At 43.4% G+C, this 26,271-nt stretch overlaps 1 protein-coding gene across 1 annotated transcript in view; it reads left to right on the forward strand.

The window, feature by feature from the left end:
- Positions 1–26,271, forward strand: part of LOC124591504 (ATP-binding cassette subfamily C member 4-like) — a 257,017-nt gene that overhangs the window by 210,359 nt on the left and 20,387 nt on the right. The window contains exons 18-22 of the mRNA XM_047131737.1: positions 1,993–2,116; positions 3,007–3,177; positions 24,172–24,299; positions 24,672–24,917; positions 25,075–25,235. Coding sequence (XP_046987693.1) covers positions 1,993–2,116; positions 3,007–3,177; positions 24,172–24,299; positions 24,672–24,917; positions 25,075–25,235 — 830 coding nt within the window. The remainder of the gene's footprint in view (positions 1–1,992; positions 2,117–3,006; positions 3,178–24,171; positions 24,300–24,671; positions 24,918–25,074; positions 25,236–26,271) is intronic.

A 26,271-nucleotide genomic window follows, 5' to 3' on the forward strand; every position in this document is an offset into this window, starting at 1 on the left:
CTAATACATGTAAGAATTACTGATCATCTCATGAAGAATGGAGTTCTCAGCAAAAGCCAGTTTGGCTTTCAAAAGGGCCGTTCAACAGAAGACGCAGTCTACGCACTTGCAAATGAAGTTCTAGAAACCCTTAATGAAAAAATGCTAGCACTTGGTGTCTTCTGCGATTTATCCAAAGCATTTGACTGTGTTGATCACCAGATTCTCTTGCAAAAAGCAAAATTAGTAGGAATAAGTGGTGTTGCAGGCAATTGGCTACAGTCGTACCTCCAAGACAGAAAACAAAAAGTTGTGTTGAATAGCTCGGGTGGAGTATGTGACACTTCCTCAGATTCTGAATAGAGTTCCATTACATGTGGAGTGCCCCAGGGCTGAATTCTTGGGCCACTATTATTCATGATTTTTATAAATGATCTACCATCATGTACAAGCCTGCCGTGTAAATTTACATTATTTGCTGATGATACCACAATTTTTATGAGCAGTAGAACAGTCAACAATCTTGAGGAACTCAGTAATCACATACTCTCAGATATGGTTAATTGGTTCAAGGTGAATGGTCTCTCATTAAATTCCAGTAAGACCAGCTTTATTCAATTCTGTACAAAAACAGAAAAAGAGAGAGAGATAAGTGTGACACGTGGTAATCAACCAATAGTCAGAATGGAAACAACAAAATTTCTTGGAGTGCACATTGACAAGAAAATGAACTGGTCTTCACATATTATTGATCTCTGTAAGAGGCTTAGCTCTGCTACCTATGCTTTACGGGTTGTCACTACATGTGTTGAACCTAACACTGCAAAAGTGGCCTATTATGGCTATTTTCGTTGTCTCATTGAGTACGGAATTATTTTTTGGGGCAACCAGCCATTAGCAAGGAAAGTGTTCATTGCACAGAAGCGAGCTTTAAAAATTATATATAGATTGCGCCCAAGAGACTCTTGTAGAAATAGTTTTCGTAATCTTAAAATATACACAACTACATGCCAATATATTTTTTCTCTCATGTGTTTTGTTTGTAAAAATATAGATATATTTCAACCAAATAGTAATTATCATGAGCATAACACACGGAGGAAGAATGACATACACAGTGAACTCAGAAATTTGAGCTTGGCACAAAAGGGTGTCCATTACACTGGAGCAAAACTCTTCAATGCTCTTCCTCCCGAAATAAAGACAAAGATTCATAACAATAGCGAGTTTAAGAAAGCACTAAAAATATTTCTGCTAGAAAAAGCTTTTTACAGTCTAGATGAATTTTTAACTATATAAATTGTAATATTTTAATATTATATAATACAAGTTGACATAATGCCACTACGAATTTTGTTTAACCTGAGATCTGTATCTGTGTGTGCTCCGTATCTGTTTTCTGTAGTGTTTTAATAATTCTAAGAAAATATGTATTTTCTTTTTCTATATTGCTGCCCAAAGAATTTACTGTATAAGTTTTTATATAATTATGTACTCAAATTTCTGTATATGCTATAAGATTATCAGACTGTATTTGTAAAAAAACTGACTCGTTCCACGTCCTTGTGTATTCAACACAGTTGACCTATGGAACACGAAATACATCAAATCAAATCAAATCAGAGGTGCTCCTGGTTCTGCTGAGTCGTACCGACTTTTTGGCAGGACTTGCAGAACCAGCAGTAGTTCTGAGCATGTCCAGTGTAGCTCTGGATGAAACGCTTAGGAACATAAGTTTCATGGATGATAACTATACAACCCAAAGATTTATCAGCAGCCAAGACTTCATTTTATGGAAGCCTTGTTTATATGATCAAACGATTATTATCTCAGGGAGTAAGATTTATAGATCCTACTTTATTCAAAATTATTATTAGAGCTTGTTTCGTATATATCTTGCATATGATTTCTGTATTAAATGTCTTATAGTATTTACATTAAGTATGATTCTACTAAAAAGTATGATTGATACATTCACAAAATTGATGAAATAACTTGGCTGGCTTGTTGCAGGATCTCCATACATCTGCGTGGTATATCAGTATTGCATCAAATGCTGCTTTTGGATTTGTTTTGGATGCTATCAGTACTTCATTTGTGTCTGCTGTTATTTTAAGCTTCCTCTTAATGGATACAAGTAAGTTCCTGAAGATCAACTGTAGACACTTTTTTTTTATATTAAAAGTATGATATATTTGTTCTAAACACAAGCTCATTAGTTGAATCTGCAGCAGTTACCAGAATTGTTCATTTTTCAAAAAGTCTGCCCCTCCAATCTAAATCACCCATCATCGTCACTGCTAACTTGTTTTAAATGTAGATAACATTGATAAGCAGACCTGTGCTGTTATAACCTACAGAAAAACTTAATGTAATTTGGTAGTTAATAGCACTTAAGGTGCAAGCAACACAAGCTGCTGCTTGGAGTGCCGAACTGAGAGGGGGTGACTGAGGTTCTGTAACTGTAAGCTGTCTATACGGGGCATATCACAAGTAGTAGAGGCCATGTGGAGGCCAAGCTGAGAGGGTCACTGGACGTGCACAATTCCAAGAAGTGTATACAGTGCATATCACAGTTAGGCGTGAAAACTGACTCGGGTGAAAGTTTAGCAGAAGAAAGAAAAGAGGAGTGGAGAACAAATGATGTCACTTAAACAGAAAAAGTTCTCAAACTAGTCCATTTTTGGCATTATGAAAGAGTTTATGGTAACGATGGTGATATAATGATGCAAGAGATTTTTAGTATGTGTAGCAGCCAGTATTTCAGGCTGTATTTAGTTAGTCAGTTAGTTCGTTAGTTATTTAAAAACAGTACCTAAAGAAACTGAAGTAAATCATGTAGAAATTGAACTAAATTACTTGAAAGTTACTAGAGCAAATTGTGGCATCCTGGTAATTTATTGTTAAATGGTTTAGCTTTTTTTTGTATTTTCCCAGTGTTGCCTGTTTTGTTGTTTTATCTTTTCATTTTTGTAAAGCTAATGAATTAATTTCAGGAAGTTGACCACTAGACAATGTTCTTTCCAGGTACTCTAGGTGGATATGTTGGTCTTGCGATTTCTCAGTCACTCATCTTGACCGGAATGTTGCAGTATGGCATTCGCCAAACTACAGAGGTGGTAAACCAGATGACATCGGTTGAAAGAGTTCTTCAGTACAACAACATAGATAAGGAACCCTCTTTTGACTCTGAGCCAGGTAATAGCAGTAACTTTTCACAAACAATTCAGTACTATCTGTAATTGCTGCTATTTTTATATTCATAAATGGGCACAGTGGCTTGCATGTCAACTTGAGAGTTTTTGCCCCCCCCCCCAGCTGCAACTGTGTATGAACTTCTGTGCCTATCATGAAAACTCAAATTTGTAACAAATTTTTCAAAGAATTACGTTCTATGGTTAGTTGGTACCCAGTAAAAAGCAAAATGTGCCACATTACTGATACAATGGGCATAGCTCTCAAAATGAATAAAAAAAAGTAGCAAAAAAATGAACTATACAAATAGTAAGCAGTCTTGTATTACATTGAGACAAATTACTGAAACCTGAAAAATTACATTTCACAAAAGCATTTCTGATGACAAACTGCAGCATAGCAGAGGAACCATGTAGATAGGCCACAGCTTGGCTCCATGTAGGGGACTCCGAACTATCGACCACAATCAGTCAGCAAACAGCTCAACTGCACAAGCCTTTTTTTCAGATAAGAACACCATAATGGCTGTTGCAGTGAATACACTGGCAGTCGCTATTTGCCATCAGTAACAAACAGCCACCACCAGACAATACGAGGGTTGACTGAAAAGTAATGCCTCCACCGTTGTAACTCTTAAACAGTTGGCAGCATTGGTATGTGGCGGCGCGTACTGCCTTTTCCATAGCCTCTTCTCTACAGCTCCAGTTGGTGGGAAGCCTTAGCATTGAATGGTTGTGTTGTTACAGTGTAAATTATGGAACCCTGTGCAGACAGTCAGTCAATGCAATTTAACCAACGTGCAGTCATAGAATTCTTGACAGCAGAAGGTGTCACCCAAAGGAGGTTCATCAGAGAATGAAAGCAGTTTATGGTGATTCTGCTGATGTGAGCACTGTGTGCCTTCATTCTCATAACTCCACAGGAGTTCCCGGCAAATTTAAAGTCTGTGTGCTTTCATTTCTGGAGTCAGCATCCAGGTTACCCATGGAGCACAGATCTTCCGATAGCCAAACAAAGCAATAATGTGACCCACACATTCTTGTAAAATGTGATTGTGCTTGCAGTTTCTCTCTGAGTGATACGACAATTGTCCTGAATCAATCTTTCAACATTTTGCTTGTGAAACTTGGTGGTTGCTGTCACAGGACGTCCAACTCTTCGTTTGTCAGGCAGGGCAGGTCAGATCAGATGTTCTTGCCTCGACATCTTTAAAGTTACTCACCCAATGACACACAGTACTCACATCAACACAATCACCGTAAATTGGCTTTCATTCTCTGATGAATATCCTTTGGGGTGACTCCTTCTGCAGTCATGAATTCAATGACTGCACATTGTTTAAATTGCATTGACTGACCATCTGCATAGGGTTCTGTACTTTACACAGTAACAACACAACTGTTCAATGCTAAGGCTTCCCTCCAACTTGAGCTGTAGAGAAGAGGCTATGGAACAAGCCACTACCTGCTGCATACTAATGCTGCCAACTGTTGAAGAGATACGAAGGTGGAGGCATTACTTTCCAGTCAACCCCCGTATCAAGCAGCTGCCATGAGGAAATACTGTGTGATACAGAAAACATGATCAAATGGCAGCCCCAAGAGACAAATATTGAAGTATCTAGTTGTCCATCAGTATCTTGGGTTCCAGCAGTTTTATCAAAAGGATGGGTTACTACACACTGAGTTGCAGACAGGTACAATGAGAAGACTGTTATATACACACATCAAAAAAAGTTTTCCATCACCCCGGTTCCCAGAACTCCTGAAGATAGATGTTGACTGTGGATATTGTATCACAGCCACAGTCCCTTTGACTGTTCAGAGATGTCACTAAACCTGCCCAAAGATATAAACAACCATGCCTGAGCAGCACTTATTAGACAGAGGGGGTCCGACAGCTGATCTGTTCCAGACATTCCACCGGGAAGGAGGTACACGGCTCATGTTGTCTGTAGTTCAGTCACGCTTAGATGATAAATACCGTGGTTCAATGACACCCGCGTTGTTACTTTGTATCAGGAAGGGCTTTCAACAAGGGAAATGTCCAGGAGTCTCTGAATGAACCATGTTGTTCAAACATGGAACAGATGCAGTAAGACAGGAACTGTCTGACATGCCTCGCTCAGGCTGCCCAAGGACTACTACTGCAGTGTATGACTGCTACCTATGGATTATGGCTTGTAGGAACCCTGACAGCAATGCCACCATGTTGAATAATGCTTTTCGTGCAGTCACAGGATGCCATGTTAAGACTCAAACTGTGCGCAATAGGCTGCATGATGCGCAACTTCACTCCCGACATCTGTGGTCAGTTCCATCTTTGCAACCTCAACAATATGCAGCACAGTACAGGTGGGCCCAACAGCATGCTGAGTAGACCACTCAGGATTGGCATCACATTCTCTTCACTGATGAGTGTCGCATATGCCTTCAACCAGATAATCATTGGAGACGTTTTTGGAGGCAACCTGGTCAGGCTGAACACCTTAGACACACTGTCCAGCAGCAAGGTGGAGGTTCCCTTCTGTTTTGGGGTGGCATTATGTGGGGCTGATGTACACCACGGGTGGTCATGGAGGGCGCTGTAACAGCTGTACGATATGTGAATGAATGCCGTCCTCCGACCGATAGTGCAACCGTATTAGTAGCATATAGTGAGGCATTCATCTTCGTGGATGACAGCTCACACCCCCATTGTGCACATCTTGTGAATGACTTCCTTCAGGATAATGACATTACTCTACTAGAGGGGCCAGCATGTTCTCCAGACATGAACCGTATCGAACATGCCTGGGAGAGATTGAAAAGGGCTGTTTATGGACGACCCACCAACTACTCTGAGGTATCTGTGCCAAATTGCCATTGAGGAGTGGGACAATCTGGACCAACAGTGCCCTGACGAACTTGTGGATAGTATGCCATGACAAATACGGGCATGCATTAAAGCAAGAGGGCGTGCTACTGGGTATTACAGGTACCGGTGTGTACAACAGTCTGGACCACTGCCTCTGAAGGTCTCACTGTATGGTGGTACAACATGCAATATGTGGTTTTCGTGATCAATAAGAAGGGCAGAAATGATTATGTTGACCTCTATTCCAGTTTTCTGTACAGGTTCTAGAACTCTCATAACTGAGGTGATAAACTTTTTTTGATGTGTGTATAAGCTTTCGATCAGAATCTTCTTCAGAAAAGAGGAACGCGCAAGCGCGCGCACGCGCTGTGTGTGAGGTGTAATGACTTGTGTGAATGTGTCTCTCTCTCTCTCTCTCTCTCCTGAAGAAGGCTTTGGCCTAAAGCTTACGTGTAACAGTGTGTCCATCATGCCTGTCTGCAAATCAAAATATCATCTTTGGTGTGAGTAGGAACCTTCCACAATATTATTCGTATTACAACCTGGACTTTCCATTGTTCAATATCTGGGGTTTATTATGAGGCATGTCGGGAAAGTAAGTTTCCCAACGTTTTTTTTTTTTTTTTTTTTCCTTTAAAGTAGACATATTTAACTGGGAAAATTGTGCATGTGCAACATATCTATGATGTGACAATCAAATGCTGGCTGGACAGGTCCTGCCTGGTGCAAGTACTGTGACATCAGTGACCTAAAAGGCGTCTTATTCGTTCTCCCACCATCTGCAAGGTTCGGTTGGTGATAACGTTCCTCAATGCACCCATCAAAGCACCCATCGAAATCCATAGTCAGCTCTGTCAGGTCAATGGGCAGATCATCACGAGCAAACAGATGGTGCATTGCTGGTGTAGGCTTTTTTCCTAAGGTCATCAAAGTGTCCATGATGAAGAGTGCAGTGGAAAACTGTCCCTCTCAAATGATCACCTGGCTGAGCTAGTGCGGCATGCACCCTGGAGAACCGTTGCTTCATTATTAGAGCTCAGCAGCCATTTTTGGCAGATATTGGGAGCCTTGTTGCGTGAAATTCTCACTGAGCACCTGCTGTTCAAGAAATTGTGTGCCAGCAGGGCGCCAAAAAAACTTGATGCTAGAGCACAAAAAAACCCTTTGGATCAACACTGACATTTTTGTATCAGGATGATGATGATGATGATGATGATTTCTTAAACACAATCATCACAGGAAATATGTGGATTTCTCACTTGATCCCAGAAACCAAGTGGCTGTCAATGCATTGGTGTCGCTGTGGATCCCTGGTCAAGATGAAATTCAGACAGAATGTGCAGGTCCAGAAAGTGATGGGCATGGTGCTCTGGGACAAGAAGGGCACTATATTCATTGACGTTCTGCCCAGATGTGAAACAGTGAATGCTGACCATTACTGTGAAGCAATGCGGAAACTGTGATGTGTCATTAAGAACAACAGGCATGAAAAGTGTACTACAGGTGTTGTGCTGTTCCATGACAATTCTGATCCCCATGTAACATGACGCTCTGCAGAAGTTTGGCTGGGAGCTATTTTATCATCCAGCTTACAGTCCTGATATTGCTCCCAGTGATTTCTGTCTGTTTCTTGCACCTCAAGAAATTTTTGTCCTCTGGCCAGCGCTCTGATGAGGATGAAGAGCTGAAGACAACTGTCACACGCTGGTTCCATTCACAGGTGGCAGACTTCCGTGACACTGAAATACAAAAGTTGATACCATGATATGACAATAGTCTCAATTCTTTTGGTGACTACATCAAAAAATAGCTAAAACGTTGCTGTACATGTTGCCAATGAAGGTTTTCATGTAACTATGTTGTATTCGTTTTAAAAAATAGGGAAACTTACTTTCTAGGTGTGCCTCATACTTTGCATATGTTTAACAGAATCCAGTTTTTCTGTAGAATAATGGGATGATATTTATGGTACAGAGAGATTTCCTGTTGTTACCCTTGAAGTATAACTTTTGCTTCCACATAGTTTTTTTCCTTGTTGCCAAGCAGATTAAATATTTCAAGAGGTTGGTGAAAGAAAGTGTGAAACCATAAGAGTGTATTTTGACTTAGTACTTGGTATATTCTGGATTAAATTCAAAGACAAGAACATAAATAGAATAGTACAAAACAAACAATGGAAAATTCCGAATAGAATGACAGTATGATGAAAGTGCTAGACTTGCACTAACCATATAACAATTTGCCGAGTCTGAGATAGGCACAACCAAAAGACTGTCAAACACGTAATCTTTCAGCTGAAGAGGCCTTCATCCGATTTAGACATCGCGTGTGCGATGAGTAGCAATCTATTCTTTCCATAATATTGCCATAATATTAAACAATTTATGTAGTAGATAGTGATTTTTATCAGTATCTATGGAACTAATTGCTACCAGCATGTGGTAAATGTGAAAATACAGCAAATAAGACTAATAGTTACTAAATTAAGGTTAGTACTTTCTTCCACTGTCACATTCATTTCATTTAATTTTTCCAATATGTAATGCTTAAATCTGCAAGTAGTGCTGGCCCTTTCCACAAATAGATGAATTGTTTCAAATAACAGTTAGCATTGAACTATATTTTCATATACTTTGTAGATACAGAGGACTCTTAGTAGTTGTAATTCCTTCATGTGTCATCATATAGCACTATGTACTTGGCTTCTTGTATTGTTTGTATACCATGTTTCTTTACAAGGTTCACTTCTTCTGAATCAGACCCCATTGTGCTTGGATTCTTAAATTTTCTATACATTTTAATTAGATTTATCTTAAGGGAGGTAAGTAAATAATCATATGACAGGGCTGATACAGAGGCGCGGAAGGGCGGTTCTGCTTTCCCACACCGTAACGAGCATCTTTTCATTTGCAGTGTGAAAGGTCAGTGCTGAGTGTAATGGTTTCTTGTAGAATGGCAGGATGACTTCAGAGTCCCACCGTATCACATGCCTTCAACCTTGAGTAAACATGAAGGTATTTTGGTTTTAATTCTTTGCATTGGCGTGTAGCCTGGTGATACAGAATCTTACACTACTTTGTTGCTCCCAGTTGCAGCCACATATTGATGGCAAAAGTTTCTTGAACCAAAAGTGTTTGAAATATGGAGCCACTTGGTCAACTGCTGCTGCAACAGAATGTATCAGTGATATCAGTGTCAAAGGTAGATACTACATTCCACTATCCTCTTTTGCTTTTACTGATATTCATCTTATATCCTCATTTCAAGACACTGTCCATTCCGTTCAACTGCTCTTCCAAGTCCTTTGCTGTCTCTGACAAAATTACAATGTCATCGGCGAACCTAAAAGTTTTTACTTCTTCTCCATGAATTTTAATACCTACTCCAAATTTTTCTTTTGTTTCCTTTACTGCTTGCTCAATATACACATTGAATAACATCGGGGAGAGGCTACAACCCTGTCTCACTCCTTTCCCAACCACTGCTTCCCTTTCATGCCCCTCGACTCTTATAACTGCCATCTAGTTTCTGTACAAATTGTAAATAGCCATTCACTCCCTGTATTTTACCCCTGCCACCTTCAGAATTTGAATGAGTATTCCAGTCAACATTGTCAAAAGCTTTCTCTAAGTCTACAGATGCTAGAAATTTAGGTTAGCCTTTCCTTAGCCTACCTTCTAAAATAAGTCTTTCTTTCTTTTCTTTTCTTTCTTTCTTTCGCGCTGGTCATACCGGACTCGAGAGTCCATTACCTCAGCAACGTATTTTCGCCATCTGTCCCTGTCTTGGGCTATTTCCTTCCATTCACCTTCAATACCTAGGCTCCTCAAATCAGCCTTCACATTGTCCTCCCATCTACGCCTCGGTCTCCCCACAGGACATTTTCCCTCTAACTGCCCTACCAGTACCCTGTGCGCTGTCCTGCCCTCATCTATTTGACCTACGTGACCCGCCCATCGCAGCCTACGTGATTTAATAATACTCATTGTCAGGGCTTGATTACAGTTCGTGAACCTCTTTGTTGTGCAGTTTTCGCCACACTCCGCTAATGTCATAGGATCAATATTGCCTTGCATGTTCCAACATTTCTATGGAATCCAAACTGATATTCCCTAAGGTCGGCTTCTACCAGTTTCTCCATTTGTTTGTAAAGAATTCATGTTAGTCTTTTGCAACTGTGACTTACTACACTCATAGTTCAGTAGTTATCACACCTGTCAACACCTGCTTTTCTTGGGAATTGCTATATTTGTCTTTTAAGTCTGAGGGTATTTTGCCTGTCTTGTGCATCTTGCTCACCAAATGGAAGAGTTCGGTCATGGCTGACTCACCCAAGGCTATCAGTAGTTCCAATGGAATATTGTCTACTCCCGGTGCATTGTTTCAACTTAGGTTTTTCAGTGCTCTGTCAGATTCTTCATGCGGTGTCATATATCCCATTTTATCTTCATCTATAGCCTCTTCCATTTCCACAATGTTGTCAAGTACAATGCCCTTGTATAGACCCTCTATACAGGATGGAGAAAAATTGTCACTAAATTTTAACCTTGGATAGCTGATGCCAGTAGGAACCAAAATTACTAATTGTGTAGGTCAACAACGTATCTGTTTTAAACTATGGAAACTTGGCGCCATGCACTCAGATTGGCTGTGGGATTACCCTGTTGCCTTTTGTCTGTTGATGGGCAGTGCTGTGGTAATCAATTTACTCATACAAATGTCCCTTTCCTCATCACTGCCCCAATGTGATACGCACATGTGTCGAATAGGTCTTGCTGTTTTGTCTCCACCTCATGTCAAAAGCCCCCCTGCGGGTTCGGGGGTAAGAATAGGCCCGCGGTATTCCTGCCTGTTGTCAGAGGCGACTAAAAGGAGTCTCAAACATTTCGGCCTTATGTGATGGTCCCCTGTCGGGTTTGACCTCCGTATCTCAAAATTTTTCCGAAGAGCGAGCCGATTGGGGAAGGGTGCCTTACTTGGTGCATTGTGTCCATCTTGCATTGAGAACTTTTGCCATCTTATTCGTCGTTGCATTGCAGTCCTGCCCGCTCTCCATCGCTTAGGCATGGATACGCTCCTGCGTGCACTTTCTGCCAAGCAATGTGCAGGGCCATTTTCTGCACTGACGGCGACCATGGACCACATGTCACCTAACATCCAGCACGGTAGCCAGTCCGTTGTGGTGGGGCCGCCATCTACCCTGTTGGTTGTAGCCCCCTGACAACACAGGGATCGCTCTACTGATGCCTGCGCCGTTAACTCCCCACGTATGCCAAGGAGTAGATGCCCATCTCCCTGGGGCATCGGGACTCCCGGCAACGGCCATCCTGCCAGTGGCTTTTGCTGTGGCTGGGTGGCGCCCGTGGGGAGGGCCCTTGGTCGGAGCAGGTGGCATCAGGGTGGATGACATGCAGTGAAGCGTGGCACATCTTCTCTTGCTGGTGGCCAGCCACCAGCAGTTTCTAAGCGTTTGAGGGCTATTTTAAAGGTAACGTTTATGACCCCAAATCATTCTCCTCCCTCGCCACACCATGGGAGGAATGAAAGGCATTGAATGAAAGTGAGACGTATTCACCCAGGTATCTTGTCTGTACCAGAGCTGATGGGGAATCCTTTATATCCGTAAAGCCTCAGTTCTTTGTAGAGCATTTAGAGGACAAGTTTGAGGAGGTGGAGGGCTTGTCCAAGATGTGGTCCGGATCGGTGTTGATAAAAACGGCATCCTCCACCCAGTCACGGGCCTTGCTCACTTGTACTAAGCTGGGGGATGTTTCTGTTACTATCACCCCACATAAAAGCTTAAATATGGTCCAGGGAATTATTTTTCACAGGGATCTCCTTTTACAGTCAGATGATGGAGCTGCACGCCAACTTGGAGCGACGAGATGTCCATTTTGTCCGGCGCGTCCACCGGGGTCCAGGGGATCGTCAAGTTGCCACCGGTGCCTTCATCTTGGCCTTAGAGGGTGACACGTTACCTGAGAAGGTCAAGGTGATGGTGTACCGTTGTGATGTCAAGCCATATATCCCTCCCCCGATGTGGTGCTTCAAGTGTTGGAAGTTCAGCCATATGTCTTCACGCTGTGCTTACGACCTCGTCTGTCGCGATTGCGGTCGGCCATCCCATCCTGATCATCCCTGTGCCCCACCTCCAATCTGTGTGAACTGTGGTGAGCACCATCCGCCTTGCTCGTCGGACTGTCCGATTCTGCAGAAGGAGCGGAAAATCATGGAAATAGAGACCCTTGACCGCCTGACGTACACTGAGGCGAAGCGGAAATATGATCGGCTTCATCCGGTGCGTATGACATCTTCTTATGCCACAACTGTCACTCCTGCTACAGTTCCATCAGCTCCAGTCAGCTCTGAGTCGAAGGCCCACACTTGCCCCCTTGATGGTGGGGGGCACTAAACTCCCTGTTGCTCCTGCTCCATCTACTTCAGGAGCAACACCCCCCCAACCATCGGGGACATCAGCTTCCCCTTCCCAGCCGGAGAAGCGTAAGTCTTCTTCGGCTCCTCTCGCCAGGAAGGGGTCCTTGGGGACCTCCCTTCGCAAGTTCCGACTGGTACAAAAGCAGACAACCGCAAGTGGCTCAAACAACCACCGGTCCCTGGTTGTAGGGCCTCACGGTTGTCGTCTGTCCCTGAGACTGACCCAGTGAAGCCCTCCCAGCCTGAACCACCGAAGGCACAGCGAGATAAGAAGAAGAAGAAGAAGAAGAAGAAGAAGAAGAAGAAAGTTCCCAAGGCTAACGACATTGCGGTGGCACCCATCCCACCGCTTCCTACAAGCTCTGCGTCTGAGGACGAGGTGGAGGTTCTGGCGTCCGCTGCGGACCTCGATCTCGCCGGTCCCTCAGACGCCACGGATAGCGCTAGCACCGGTGCTCAATTGGAGGCAGCAGGTGACCCAGCGGCGTAATCTACCTTCCAAGTCCCGTCACTCTTTTCTCAGACATGGACAATACCATCCTCCAGTGGAACTGCAGCGGTTTTTTCCACCATCTAGCTGAGCTCCGACAACTTATCAGCCTTCACCCTTTCTTGTGCATCGCTCTTCAGGAAACTTGGTTTCCAGCAATGCGAACCCCCGCCCTCCGTGGCTATCAGGGTTATTATAAGAACCGGGCAGCATATGAAAGGGTGTCTGGTGGCGTCTGCCTCTATGTCCTTCACACTCTTCACAGCAAGTCTGTACTTCTCCAAACACCTTTAGAGGCCGTCGCTGTTCGGGTGTGGACGCCACAGGCTGTTACCGTCTGCAGTCTTTACCTTCCACTGGATGGTGATGTCTCGCAGCATGTCCTGGCTGCGCTGATAGCCCAATTGCCGCCACCTTTCTTGCTACTGGGCGACTTCAACGCCCATAACCCTCTGTGGGGTGGGTCCGTGGCAACAGGTAGAGGCGCCACCGTTGAGCATTTATTGTCGCAGCTCGATCTCTCGATTTTAAATGATGGCACCTTCACACACTTCAGTGTGGCGCATGGCACATACTCTGCCATTGACCTTTCGATCTGTAGCCCTAGCCTCTTACCGTCTGTCCAATGGCGAGTGCATGACGACCTGTGTGGTAGTGACCACTTTCCGATATTTCTGTCACTGCCACAGCGTCAATCTTCTGGGCGCCCTAGCAGGTGGGCTATGAATAAGGTGGACTGGGACTTGTTCTCCTCCACTGCCGCTATTGAGCCTCTCTCTAATGATGAAATTGATGCGGTGGTTCAATCGGTCACCACCGGCACCGTTACTGCCGCTGAATCTGCCATTCCCCGTTCCTCTGGGTCCCCTTGGCGGCAGACTGTGCCTTGGTGTCGCCTGAGATCGCTGCAGCGATTAAAGAACACCGGTGGGCGCTACAGCGTCACAAGCGACATCCCTGCATTGAACACCCCATCACATTCAAACGGCTGCGTGCGCGGGCCCGCCGCCTTCTCCGCCAAAGCAAGCAGGAGTGCTGGGAGCGGTATGTGTCCACCATTGGCCTCCGTGTCTCTCCATCGCAGGTCTGGGCCAAGATCCGACACCTCTATGGCTATCGGACCCCTGTCAGCGTCCCTCCGCTCTCACTGAATGGCGCAGTTTATACAGCCTCCCACAAAATTGCCAACAGCTTGGCAGAGCATTTTGCTCTTAGTTCCGCTTCTTCCAATTACCCACTGGCCTTCCGCTCCATTAAAGAGCGGATGGAACGTCGGAGCCTTTCGTTTCGCACCAACCACCCGGAATCTTACAATGCTCCATTCAGTGAGTGGGAATTTCGCAGTGTCCTGGCCGCTTGCCCTGATACTGCTCCTGGGCCAGATGGCATCCACTGTCAGATGCTGAAACACCTTTCAGTGGACTGCCAGCGACCCCTCCTCGACCTTTCCAACCGTCTTTGGGTCGCGGGGGAGTTTCCGTTGCAATGGCAGGAAAGCATTGTCATCCCCGTTTTGAAACCTGGAAAGAATCCTCTGGAGGTGGACAGCTACCGTCCTGTTAGCCTCACCAATGTTCTTTGCAAGTTGCTTGAACGGATGGTGAGCTGGCGCTTGAATTGGTTACTGGAGTCTCGGGGCCTTCTGGCTCCGTCTCAGGGTGGGTTCCGTAAAGGCCGCTCCGCCACCGACAATCTGGTGAGCCTGGAGTCGGCCATCCGTACTGCATTTGCCCGCCGTCAGCACCTGGTCACTGTCTTTTTCGACATGCGGAAGGCGTACGATACGACATGGCGTCATCACATCCTTTCTACGCTTCACGGATGGGGTCTTCGGTGTCCTCTGCCGATTTTTATCCGCAATTTTCTGTCGTATCGTACCTTCCGCGTGCAAGTCGCGGCTTCATATAGTTCCTCCCACGTCCAGGAGAACGGTGTGCCACAGGGTTCTGTTTTAAGTGTCTGCCTGTTTTTAATCGCAATAAACGGGCTCACTGCAGTGGTGGGAAATTCTGTCTCCGCTTCCCTGTATGCTGACGACTCCTGCCTTTACTGCAGCTCTACTGGCATTGCAGCTGTTGAACGTCAGCTACAGGGCGCAGTCTTGGGCTGTAGCGCACTGTTTCCAGTTTTTGGCTGCCAAGACCCGCGTTATGCATTTCTGCCGGCGCCGAACTGTCCATCCTGAACCGTGGCTTTATCTTGCCGACGAACTCCTTGCTGTCGTTGAGACCCACAGGTTTTTGGGTGTAGTTTTTGATGCCCAGCTGACTTGGCTGCCTCATATTCAGCAGCTTAAGCAGGCGTGTTGGCGGCATCTAAATGCTCTGATACGCTTGAACCACACCAGCTGGGGCGCCGACCGCTCTACCCTGTTACGGCTCTACCAGGCGTTAATCCAGTCCCGTCTGGATTATGGGAGCCTGGCTTACGGCTCCGCTTCCCCATCTGCGTTGTGGGTGCTGGACCCAATACTACACAGTGGGATACGACTTGCCACTGGTGCCTTCCGCACCAGCCCAGTGGACAGCATACTTGCGGAGGCAGGTGTCCCCCCCATTGCGGTTCAGGCGCCAAAATTTACTGGCCGCTTATGCTGCCCATGTCTTTAGCTTGCCTGGGCATCCAAACTATCGTCTCCTGTTCCCGCGATCGGTCGTCCATCTGCCAGAACGTCAGCCCCGGTCAGGTCGTACGATCGCGGTCTGCGTCAAAGAGCTTCTCTCCGGGCTTAGGGTTTTCACTGTTCCATTTCCTTTCCAGGCCACTTTGCGTACACCCCCACGGTGTGTTCCTCGCCCTTGCCTTTGGCTCGACTTGGCGCAGGGCCCGAAGGACTCGGTCCCTCCGGAGGCCTTCCGCCGCCGCTTTTATTCCATCCTGGCCACGTATCAGAGCTCTGGCATTGTTTACACTGACGGTTCGATGGTTGCTGGTCGTGTCGGGTATGCGCTCACTCTAGGGGACCATTCTGAACAACGTTCCTTGCCGGATGGCTGCAGTGTTTACACTGCTGAGCTGGTCACCATCTTTCGTGCCCTAGAGTATATCCGCTCCTTCTCAGGTGAGTCCCTGTGATCTGTAGTGATTCCCTGAGCGGTTTACGAGCTCTCGACCAGTGTTTCCCTTGTTCTCGTTTGGTGATGGCTATCCACGAGTCCCTGCATACTCTTGCTCGTTGCAGCCGCTCTGTGGTCTTTGTGTGGACCCCCGGTCATGTCGGTATCCCGGGCAATGAACGTGTTGACTGCCTGGCCAAACAGGCCACCAGCTAACCCGCTCTAGACATTGGCCTTCCGGAGACTGATTTGAGGGCAGTCTTACGCCGGAAAGTTATCTCGCTTTGGGACGCTGAATTGCGCGGTCTGACTGCCCCTAATAAAACCCGTGCCGTCAAGGAGACGACGACTGTGTGGCACTCCTCCTTGAGAGTCTCTCGCAAGGGGTCTGTGGTCCTCTGCCGACTGCGTATTGGGCACACACGGATGACCAACGGCCACTTGTTGCGTCGTGAGGACCCCCCCCTCTCTGTCGCTGCGGCTCGGTATTGACAGTGGTCCACATTTTGTTGGACTGTCCACTTTTATCTGTGCTCAGGCAGACGTTTGCGCTGCGTGACACGCTCTCTGCCCTTTTAATAGATGACTCTGCCATGGTGGACTTAGTTTTGCGTTTTATTCGGGCAGGGGTTTTTTATCATTTAATCTGAGTGTTTGTTTTTTAGTGTTGATTCTGGCTTTTAGCCTCTGATTTTAATCTGAGTTTTTAATGTGTTCTTGGTGGTTGGCTTTTCCTCTTTTTTGTTTCTATGGTCGGCCAACCACCGTCATGCTCTGTGTGTTTTTCGTTCGTCTTGTCTGGTCTTTGTCTCACTTTCTCTTGTTCTGTGTTGTCTGTGCTCTATTCTGTTAATCACTTTTATTCTCTGTGGGTGTTTTTAGTATTTGGAAAAAGGGACCGATGACCGTAGCAGTCTGGTACCTTTAATCCCAACCAACCTCATGTCAATAGCATTCACACGTAAGTTTCGCTTTGGAGCACGCGCGGACAGACAGACAGACAGACAGGTGCGAGACTGCGGTACCCAGCAAGTTACCCACACCCTGAAACATTTGCAGCAATTCACTGGCAAAATGGCGAAACAGGCTCGTTAGCGGGATAGCATGGTGATGCTGTCAGACCTCAAACATGACGGAATGCTGCATTTGAAGTGACTGTTCTCAAAAGCTTCAAGGAAGTACCCACAAGTACTCTGGAAGCTGGACATGACATGGGGTTCACTCATCAGTTAGTCTGGGAGGTTTTGAGGGATGACAGCCAAAAGCCATTTAATTTCCACCCTGTCAGAGACCTAAATCCTGTGGTGGACTATGAACAAAGGCTAGGGTTTCACCGGTGCTTTCTGTGATGTGTTGTGCGATATACAGACTTCCCCACAATTGTGTTGTTTACTGACGAGTGCGCCTTCCGTCAGGATAACCTTAACAATACTCGAAACGTTCATTACTGGGCAAGGGGAAATTGTCACATCACATACATCCACAGGCACCAGGAATGATTTTTCGCTCAACATTTTGACAGGAATTATGGGTGACCATCTAATTGGGCCAGTCCGTCTACCTTATCAGCTTACCGGGGCATTTACCTTCACTTTTTGCAAGAAACTCTACCTGTCCGAGTGGAAGATGTACCACTGGACGCAGGGCTATGCATGTGGTTGCAGCATGATGGGGCAACCACAATAACAGTCGCACTGTGTGTAGGTATTTACATGAAATCTTAGATGGTCTGGTAATTGGGAGAGCTGCTCATAGGACATGGCGCCTGCAATTACCAGACCTCACACCACTGGACATTCTCCAGTGGGGACTCTTCAAGGTTCTAATACACCCACCCAGATGCGAACCACCTAGAAACAAAGAGGAATTAATGGATCGCATTCAACATGCTACCAATTGCATCAGGGCAATGCCAGGGATCTTTCAAAGATTTCGGAAGAACACTATTGGATGTTACCAAGCTTGTGTCATGTCAGAGGGTCACCAGTTTGAGCACCTGCTTTAAGTAAACAATGTCCTACTTACAAAAAAGGTGTTTTTCAGGGCCGACACAATTTTTAAAAGACATTCTGTAAGCGAACTAACAGTTGTTGATGGGTTTCATCCCGGTACGTCTTATCATGAGACTACAATGGATGTGTCGGGACTCTGGGGGATTTGCCCCCAGGGCCGCAGAGTGGAAGGCTTGCATGCTACCACCGAGCGTGCGGGCCACCTTGTATACGGTGGGATCTCCTGCAGGCAAATCCTGCTGAGTCACACGTTGTCCAGAGCCTTTGGCAACAGGGCAGTTCTGTGGACAATCGGCGAGTGTGGCGCTATGTTTCTGTAGTTTAAACATGGTGCATTGTTGACCTAAACAACATTACCAGTTTTGGTTCCTACTGGCATCAGCCATCTAGGGTTAAAATTTCATGACACAATTTTTCTCCACCCTGTACATTCTTGCACCTTTCTGCTTTCCCTTCTTTGCTTAGAACTGGTTTTCTATCTCGGCTCTTGATGTTCATACAGGTTGTTCTCATTTCTCCAAAATGTCTCTTTAATTTTCCTGTTGGCAGTATCTATCTTATCCTTAGTGATACATGCTTCTACATGCTTACATTTGATCCCTAGCCATCTCTGCATAGCCATTTTGAAGTTCCTGTCAATCTCATTTTTGAGACGTTTGTATTCCTTTTTGCCTGCTTCATTTATGGCATTTTTTATTTTCTCTTCCATCAATTAATCAGTATCTCTTCTGTTACCCAAGGATTTCTATTAGCCCTCATCTTTTTACCTACTTGATCCTCTGCTGCTTTCATTATTTCGCCGCTCAGAACTACCCATTCTTCTTCTACTGTGTTTCTTTCCCCCATTCTTGTCAGTCATTCCCTAATGCCCTCCCTGAAACTCTGTACAACCTCTGGTTCTTTCAGTTTATCTAGGTCCCATCTTCTTAAATTCCTACTTTTTTGCAGTTTCTTCAGTTTTAATCTACAGTTCATTCCAATTTAAAACCTGTTTCCTAAATCTTTGTCTTACCATCATATAATATATCTGAAACCTTCCAGTGTCTCCAGGCCTCTTCCACTTATACAGACTTCTTTCACGATTCTTAAACCAAGTGTTAGCTATGATTAAGTTACACTCGGTGCAAGATTCTACTAGGCTGTTTCCTCTTTCATATCTTACTCCCCTTCCATTCTCATCTGCTACTTTTCCTTCTTCCTTTCCCTACTATCGAATTCCAGTCCCGCATGACTATTAAATTTTTGTCTCCCTTAACTATCTGAATAATTTCTTTTATATTATCATACATGTCTTAAGTCTCCATCTGTGGAACTAGTTGGCATATAAACTTGTACTGTTGTGGTAGGCAAGAGCTTTGTGTTTATGTTGGCTACAAAATGCGTTCACTATGTTGTTTGTAGTAGCTTATCCACATTCCTATTTTTTATTCATTATTAAACCTATTCTTGCAATACCCAATTTGATTTTGTATTTACAACCCTGTATTCACTTGACCAGAAGTCTATCTGCCACCAACCTTCACTAATTCCCACTATACCTAACTTTAACCAATCCATTTCCCTTCTTAAATTTTCTAACCTGCCTGCATGATTGAAGGATCCAACATTCCATGCTCCAATTTTTGGAATGCCAGTTTTGTTTCTCCTTATAACGACATCGTCCTGAGTAGTTCTGATGCCATCACCATTTAACCATACAGTAAAGGTAGGTTGTGTTGTGTTGTGTTGTGTTGTGTGTGTGTGTGTGTGTGTGTGTGTGTGTGTGTGTGTGTGTGTGTGTGTGTGTGTGTGTGTGTCCAATTCAGTTTGGATGAAAGCTTTCTTGTTCAGCAGTCTTTTTAGCTTGGATGAAAGCTTTCTTGTTCAGCAGTCTTTTTAGCTTGGATGAAAGCTTTCTTGTTCAGCAGTCTTTTTGTTCTGCCTGTCTGCGACTCGTTTCCGCTATGTGGCGAGTAACAATCTATCCTTTTCATAATATAGTGTCATTATTCCATTCTGGAATTTCCATCACATAATCATTGTGATCCACAACAGGAAAAAAGCTTGCTGTTAACAAAAATATTTGGAAAAAAGTTGTTCGCAAACAAGTCTGTTGGCACTATTGTGTATGTTACCACTGAATAAACTAAAAATATGACAGCAACTAAATTGTTTCAAAAGCTTTTGAATTAAACAATGTTTTGACATTGTGTGTCTTAATGAACTTCCTTTAATTTTTTCCTTCACAGAAAAGCCAGTTTTTGCCAACACCACATTCTGTGTGTCAAACGGTGATAAACTAAGTGATAGGTTATATTCAATATGTAGTGGTCCACATATATTGTGTACATACATATGCACTCACTCCGTTAGCAGTTACAATGCTAGGTGTCACATTTGCCAGTATTTCATCAGACTGTCTTTAAAGATTACATGACACTGTTGCCGGCTAAGCCAGAACGTTTCAGACATCTAAACTTCCAGACTGAGGATAGATGCCTAAAAGCTCCTCATGTTAAGTGTGAAGCCCTCCACTTGATTGTACTAATGTAAATGAACTAGGTCTCTGTCATATATTTTTATACATTTTTATTTATTTTTGCACTTTTAAGTACATAACATTTCATAACGTACACTTCAACATGATCTGCCTTCAATTCTGTAATAGTGAAAGTGAAAGAGAGTAGAGCATCTGCCACAGCACACATTTTTATTGTGCTTCAACACTAATGAAAATATTTGTTAAACAGTGCTGTGAGCATGGTCTTTTACACTATGGACATACTCTTCGTAATTCAGCTTAGCTTTCACGCTTTGTTTATCTATGTTCTCATCGTACTCCCTAATTCTGCAGTGGTTAACTGAGTGGTGCTCATGAAGTTAGGAGGTTGGCTCATTCCAGCGTGGGATGGCCCGACCACGCCAGTCGCTGTCTGCCATGTTGGGGTGTGCTAGTTGCTGAGTTTCCGGATGTTTGGTGTAGCTTGTAATAACAGTCACGTGCAGCCGTGGTGACTCTTGACGATGGCCACATCGGATATCGTTTCGACGCCGGGACCTCGCTCCACAAGTGATCAGTGATTTTTAGTTCTCTGCGTGTGCCGTGCAAGTGCGAGGCGAAGAAGAAATCGCCAGTGTCCAAAGCAGTCACAGTGATGTCTGTCTGGATTCTTGCAGAACTACCTGCAATTAGCAGTACAAGCAAGCATAAACTGCAGATTCAGACCTTTACCTGCCATTACTTTTGCAAGGAAAAGTACTAACATTAATGCAAATAATATTGACAAGTAGGCTCATATTTCATGACTGCGTTTGGTCACTGTTCTGTAACCAAAATATTGATACTATTCTTGCTTATTTCCTTGCTCCCTTAGTACTTCGCTATGTTTCTTCTGTGGTGGCTCAAAATGACCATAGCATTTCCAGTATCTCTCATTTACCTTGATTATTCTCAGATCGTGTAAGCTTATTTTTATCATTTATGTTTACTGACACAGAAGACCATAGGCACTCAAAAATTGCAAGGATGATTTACTTAGTAGTGGTGAGCTGAGTTTTATTATATTAAGTAGAATAGAATATTTTTATTAGCCTTTCAGTATTTTTCATACAATTGGCTTCGTCAAAGTTTACAGGGGGTTTTAGTTTCAGCATGATATTCAAATAGTTACAGAAAGGGGAGAAAAGGAACTAAAGACCTTTTCTTCAGAATTACATAAAACAATGTTTTATACAGTAATTAAATACACACATAAGAAAAGAATCACAGTAAATAACTAGCTTATATAATATCAAAACATTTTCTTCATAACTTAGGTAAACATATATTTTGATGATTAGTTTCTAAGAATTTAGTTGTATAGAATTCATTGTTTTTTAGCCAGGTTTGCAATGTATTCTTATATTTATTTAGTGGTACTGTACGAGCTGAGCATGGTAACTTATTGAAAGATTTTATGCTTAAGTACTTGCAGTTATTATGGACTACAGCAAGTCTTGTGGAAGGCAAGTTCAGCAGATCACTGTTTCTTGTACTGTGTGCATGCACGTCACATCACATCTCATGTTCAATTTTTTCAGATTTTCTCTGGCATATATTAAACAGTTTTATATGTACATGCTTGTCACTGTCATTATGCTAAGAGATTTAAAATAATTTCTGCAAGACTCTCTGGATGCTAACCCTTCCATGCACCTGATTGCTTTCTTCTGCCATCTGAAAATACATTCAGCCCCTGGGGAGTTACCCCAAAGCAATATTCCATATTGCAGTTGGGAATGAAAAAAAGCATAGTATGAGTGGAGTAGCAATTGCTTGCTCACACTGTTCCTTTATTTACACAATAAGAAAAGTACTTGTGCTAGTTTACTACAGAGATAATTGGTGTGTCCTTCCCATGAGAGCTTTTGGTCTATGATTAGTCCAAGTAATTTCACTGTTTTGTTTTCATTTTTAGTTACTTTGAGATTAAATATTATTTCTTCTGTTTTTGTTTGATTTATGCACAGCTGGTTAGCCTGACACCAGTAATTAGCCATTTGCATCATTTCTCTATTTTTGTCCAGTACACTCTGTAAGTTCTCTCCTGTACTTATTAATTTCATATAGTATGTCATATAGTATGTTGTTACACGGTATGTAATTCGATAAATCTATGTTAATGACAATGAACAGAAAAGGTCCAAGAACAGAGCTTGGGGTATTCCTCTTTCTATAGGGAGTATTTCTGACCTCTGCTTATTTGCATATACAAGTTGTAACCTATTGCTTAGATAAGATTTGAATGGATGGGGTGTATCATCTTCAATGCCATAGTATTTTAACTCTTTGATGAGTATGTCATGTGACACCAAGTCAAATGTTTTACTTAGGTTGTAACTTCATGTCAAGGCCACCCACTACAGCTTTCAGCTCAACCTGTGCAACACTAAAGTACAATGAGCTAGCATTAGGAGTTTTTACACACACACACACACACACACACACACACACACACACACACACACACACACACACACAAATAAATATGAAGTTAGGTTGTAACTGGGTCGAGAAATAGCAGGTCTCAAGAGTATCAGCGCTGTGGGGTTTATAACCACCTAGCTACAATAGGAACAGAGATATGGGCGAAAACTATTTCCGCCTCCCAGCTCCTGGTGTATAGGCTGACCTGCACAAGAGGCATGTAGTATGGGAACAGTAACTGCTTGCCAAATCAGCCAAATTGCAGGGAAGCCTACATGTTAGGGGCAAGAAATTTTATTTTATTTATTTATTTATTTTATTTTATTATTTTTTTCCCAGGCCCAACATGTACGCTGCTCTGCATGATACGTATGGTGTGGAAGTTGTATTGGCTTACTTTATTGCAGGGCTACAAGTTGAGTGGATAGAGGTGCTGATGGACAGAGTGAGGTGAACGAGGAAGTGGACAGGGAGATGCAAGAAGGAATTGTGGGCCACTAGAAAAGGAAGAAGGGGAGGTGAAGATAGAAAAATATATAATCAGAGAGGGGGGAGGAGGTGGTACAGAGAGAGGTGGGAGGATGAGGATACGGTGAGGGGAGGAGGTGGTGTGTTCAATATGAATTGGATGCATATGTGTTTGAAGCCACAGGGAAAAGACTGTTGTATCAGTAAAATGTAAATACTTATTTGTGATGATGACAGTGACAACAATCACAATAACATAATCATTGTAGCTCCACTAAACATCTACATTTACATCCATACTCGGCAAGCCACCTGACGGTGCATGGCGGAGAGTACCTTGAGTACCTCTATCGGTTCTCCCTTCTATGCCAGTCTTGTATTGTCCGTGGAAAGAAAGTTACGTGAACAGAAAAGGTGTTCAGTTATTTTCCATTAAGCTATTGAGTGTTTGCCCCAAAATTTGCCATCACACGTTGTAAATTAAACAAATTATTTGAGTGTTGTGCTGACAAGACTACTGTATAATCAGTAACCAAAAAACGCAGAGGAAAGTCAATAAATAAACTGAACTTCAAAAATTTTTATTTGTGCTTAGTGACAAGAAAATAGGTCTCGCATTGTGGATAGTGTTAAAAGTGCAATTAAACCTATTTTATGCGTAACTGATGATGCAGCTTTAATAATGTCTACGTGACTGAGTGAGGTAAAGAATTAAAACTGTTTGAAAATTTTCAGGAAGAAAACCACCGCCTACCTGGCCTCAACATGGAGCAGTGAGATTTGAAGGTGTATCTTTGCGATATGCTGTGGCTGAACCACCAGTTCTTAAGGATTTAAAATTTGAAATAGAAGCAGGTCAAAAGGTACAGTTGACAATTACCAAAAATTTGATTTCACTGTATGTTTTGTTAAATCGTTCCAACTAGACTGGGGTTGCCAACATCTCATTTCTTACTGCGCTATGCTCCTCCATTTCCATCCCCCCCCCCCCCCCCCTCCCTCCATCCCCCCCCCCCCCCCCCCCCCCCCCCCCCCCAGCCAACAATGCCAACAGATTGAGCAGTAAATTGTATTATTCTATATTGCCATTAAGTCTCGTCCATTACACTATATACAAGCTCAGAGTTTGGGACTAATTTACATTACAGTCTAGTACTCTATTATTACATGACTCAAAGTTTAAAATTTAGCTTTGAGAAGGACTCTGTTCATAAGATATTTGTCATTTCTTGCAGGTTGGTATTGTTGGAAGGACTGGAGCTGGCAAATCTTCACTTATATCTGCACTTTTCCGCCTGGCAAACTTAGAAGGTGCTATTTACATAGACGACATAAACACTCAAGATATCGGTCTCCATGATTTGAGAAAACGCATTTCTATCATACCACAAGAACCTGTTCTTTTCTCAGCCTCAATTCGATACAATTTGGATCCTTTTCAAGAGTTCCCTGACCACCAGATATGGAATGCCCTGGAAGAGGTAAGACACTTTGTAACGAATACATTCCTGGTTGTAACTTCATATTTATTTTGTGTGTGTGTGTGTGTGTGTGTGTGTGTGTGTGTGTGTGTGTGTGTGTGTGTGTGTGTGTGTAAAAACTCCTAATACAAGCTCATTGTACTTGAGTGTTGCACAGGTTGAGCTGAAAGCTGTAGTGGATGGCCTTGACATGAAGATAAATGAAGGTGGAAGCAACTTCAGTGTTGGTCAGAGACAATTAATATGTCTTGCACGTGCAATTCTCCGGAACAACAAGATACTGGTTCTTGATGAAGCTACTGCTAATGTTGATCCACAGTAAGTATCAATTGCTACTTGTAGTTACCAGTAAAATAAATATTTTTGTAATATAACTGGATACATTAAAAATCTTGCCACCAAGCAACAGCAAGATAACACACACTTAAAGTATTACAATTTGCAAGTGTTCAGAGCCTGTGGCTCCTCCTGACAAAGGGGTTGAAGGGGAAGGAAAAGAACTGAGAAGTCTATAAAAATTGGTGGAGTTCAGCCAGAACTCCAGGTCAGGACAAACTTATGGGACAGTTAGTATTGCTTCTTGTAATTGACAGATTTGCATAAAAGAATTAATAGTCACTGAATGCCTCTTCCTCCACCACCTGTTGAAAGATGTATGTACATGTAAGAAATGTGATCTCCCTGTTTGTTTGGCAACAAAATGCTCCATGTCCATAAAATATTGAACAGCGATAAGGAATTTCCTTTTTCCAGATGTAGAAACATAAGAGTGAGTTGAATATTTATGTATTCCAATTCCTTGTGGTAAAATTTGTGTAGTGGAACAAACGGGTAATTGCAGCATGTCACTGGGTGACAAGTGAACAACCCCAGTAACTCTATTTACAAACCCAGCTGTCAGTTGTACTGTGGACCCCAAGAAATTAAATTTTACTGTCCTGACTCATTAATTTACATTCATTCCAGCTAGCTAAACGTACCACAATATGCATATTGAATCAATAATTCAAAATCCAAGGGCCATATAGAGCCCATACTAAAATGCTGCACAGTCAAACATTCTCCGAATAGCCAGTTAGGAAGCATGGGGGGGAAAGGTCACTGCAGTCCATCCCATGTGCTCTGTCTGCAGACAAGCATATCCAAATATCGCCCAATAATGATTTGGTCTTCCTACAGAGCAGACAGTTTTATGGTGTCTGACCTTGTCACAGTCTGTCTATTATTCCACATACCCCCTCAAATGTAACTATTCCTTTTTAAACTCTCTTAAATTTTGGCCACTCACCTCTGTTGCCTATGCAATTGGCATATGAGAAATCTCTATCCTTTGTGGAGGTTTCCATTGTAGTCT

This window comes from Schistocerca americana, chromosome 2 (assembly GCF_021461395.2).
Source record: "Schistocerca americana isolate TAMUIC-IGC-003095 chromosome 2, iqSchAmer2.1, whole genome shotgun sequence".
Classification (NCBI taxonomy): Eukaryota; Metazoa; Arthropoda; class Insecta; order Orthoptera; family Acrididae; genus Schistocerca; species Schistocerca americana.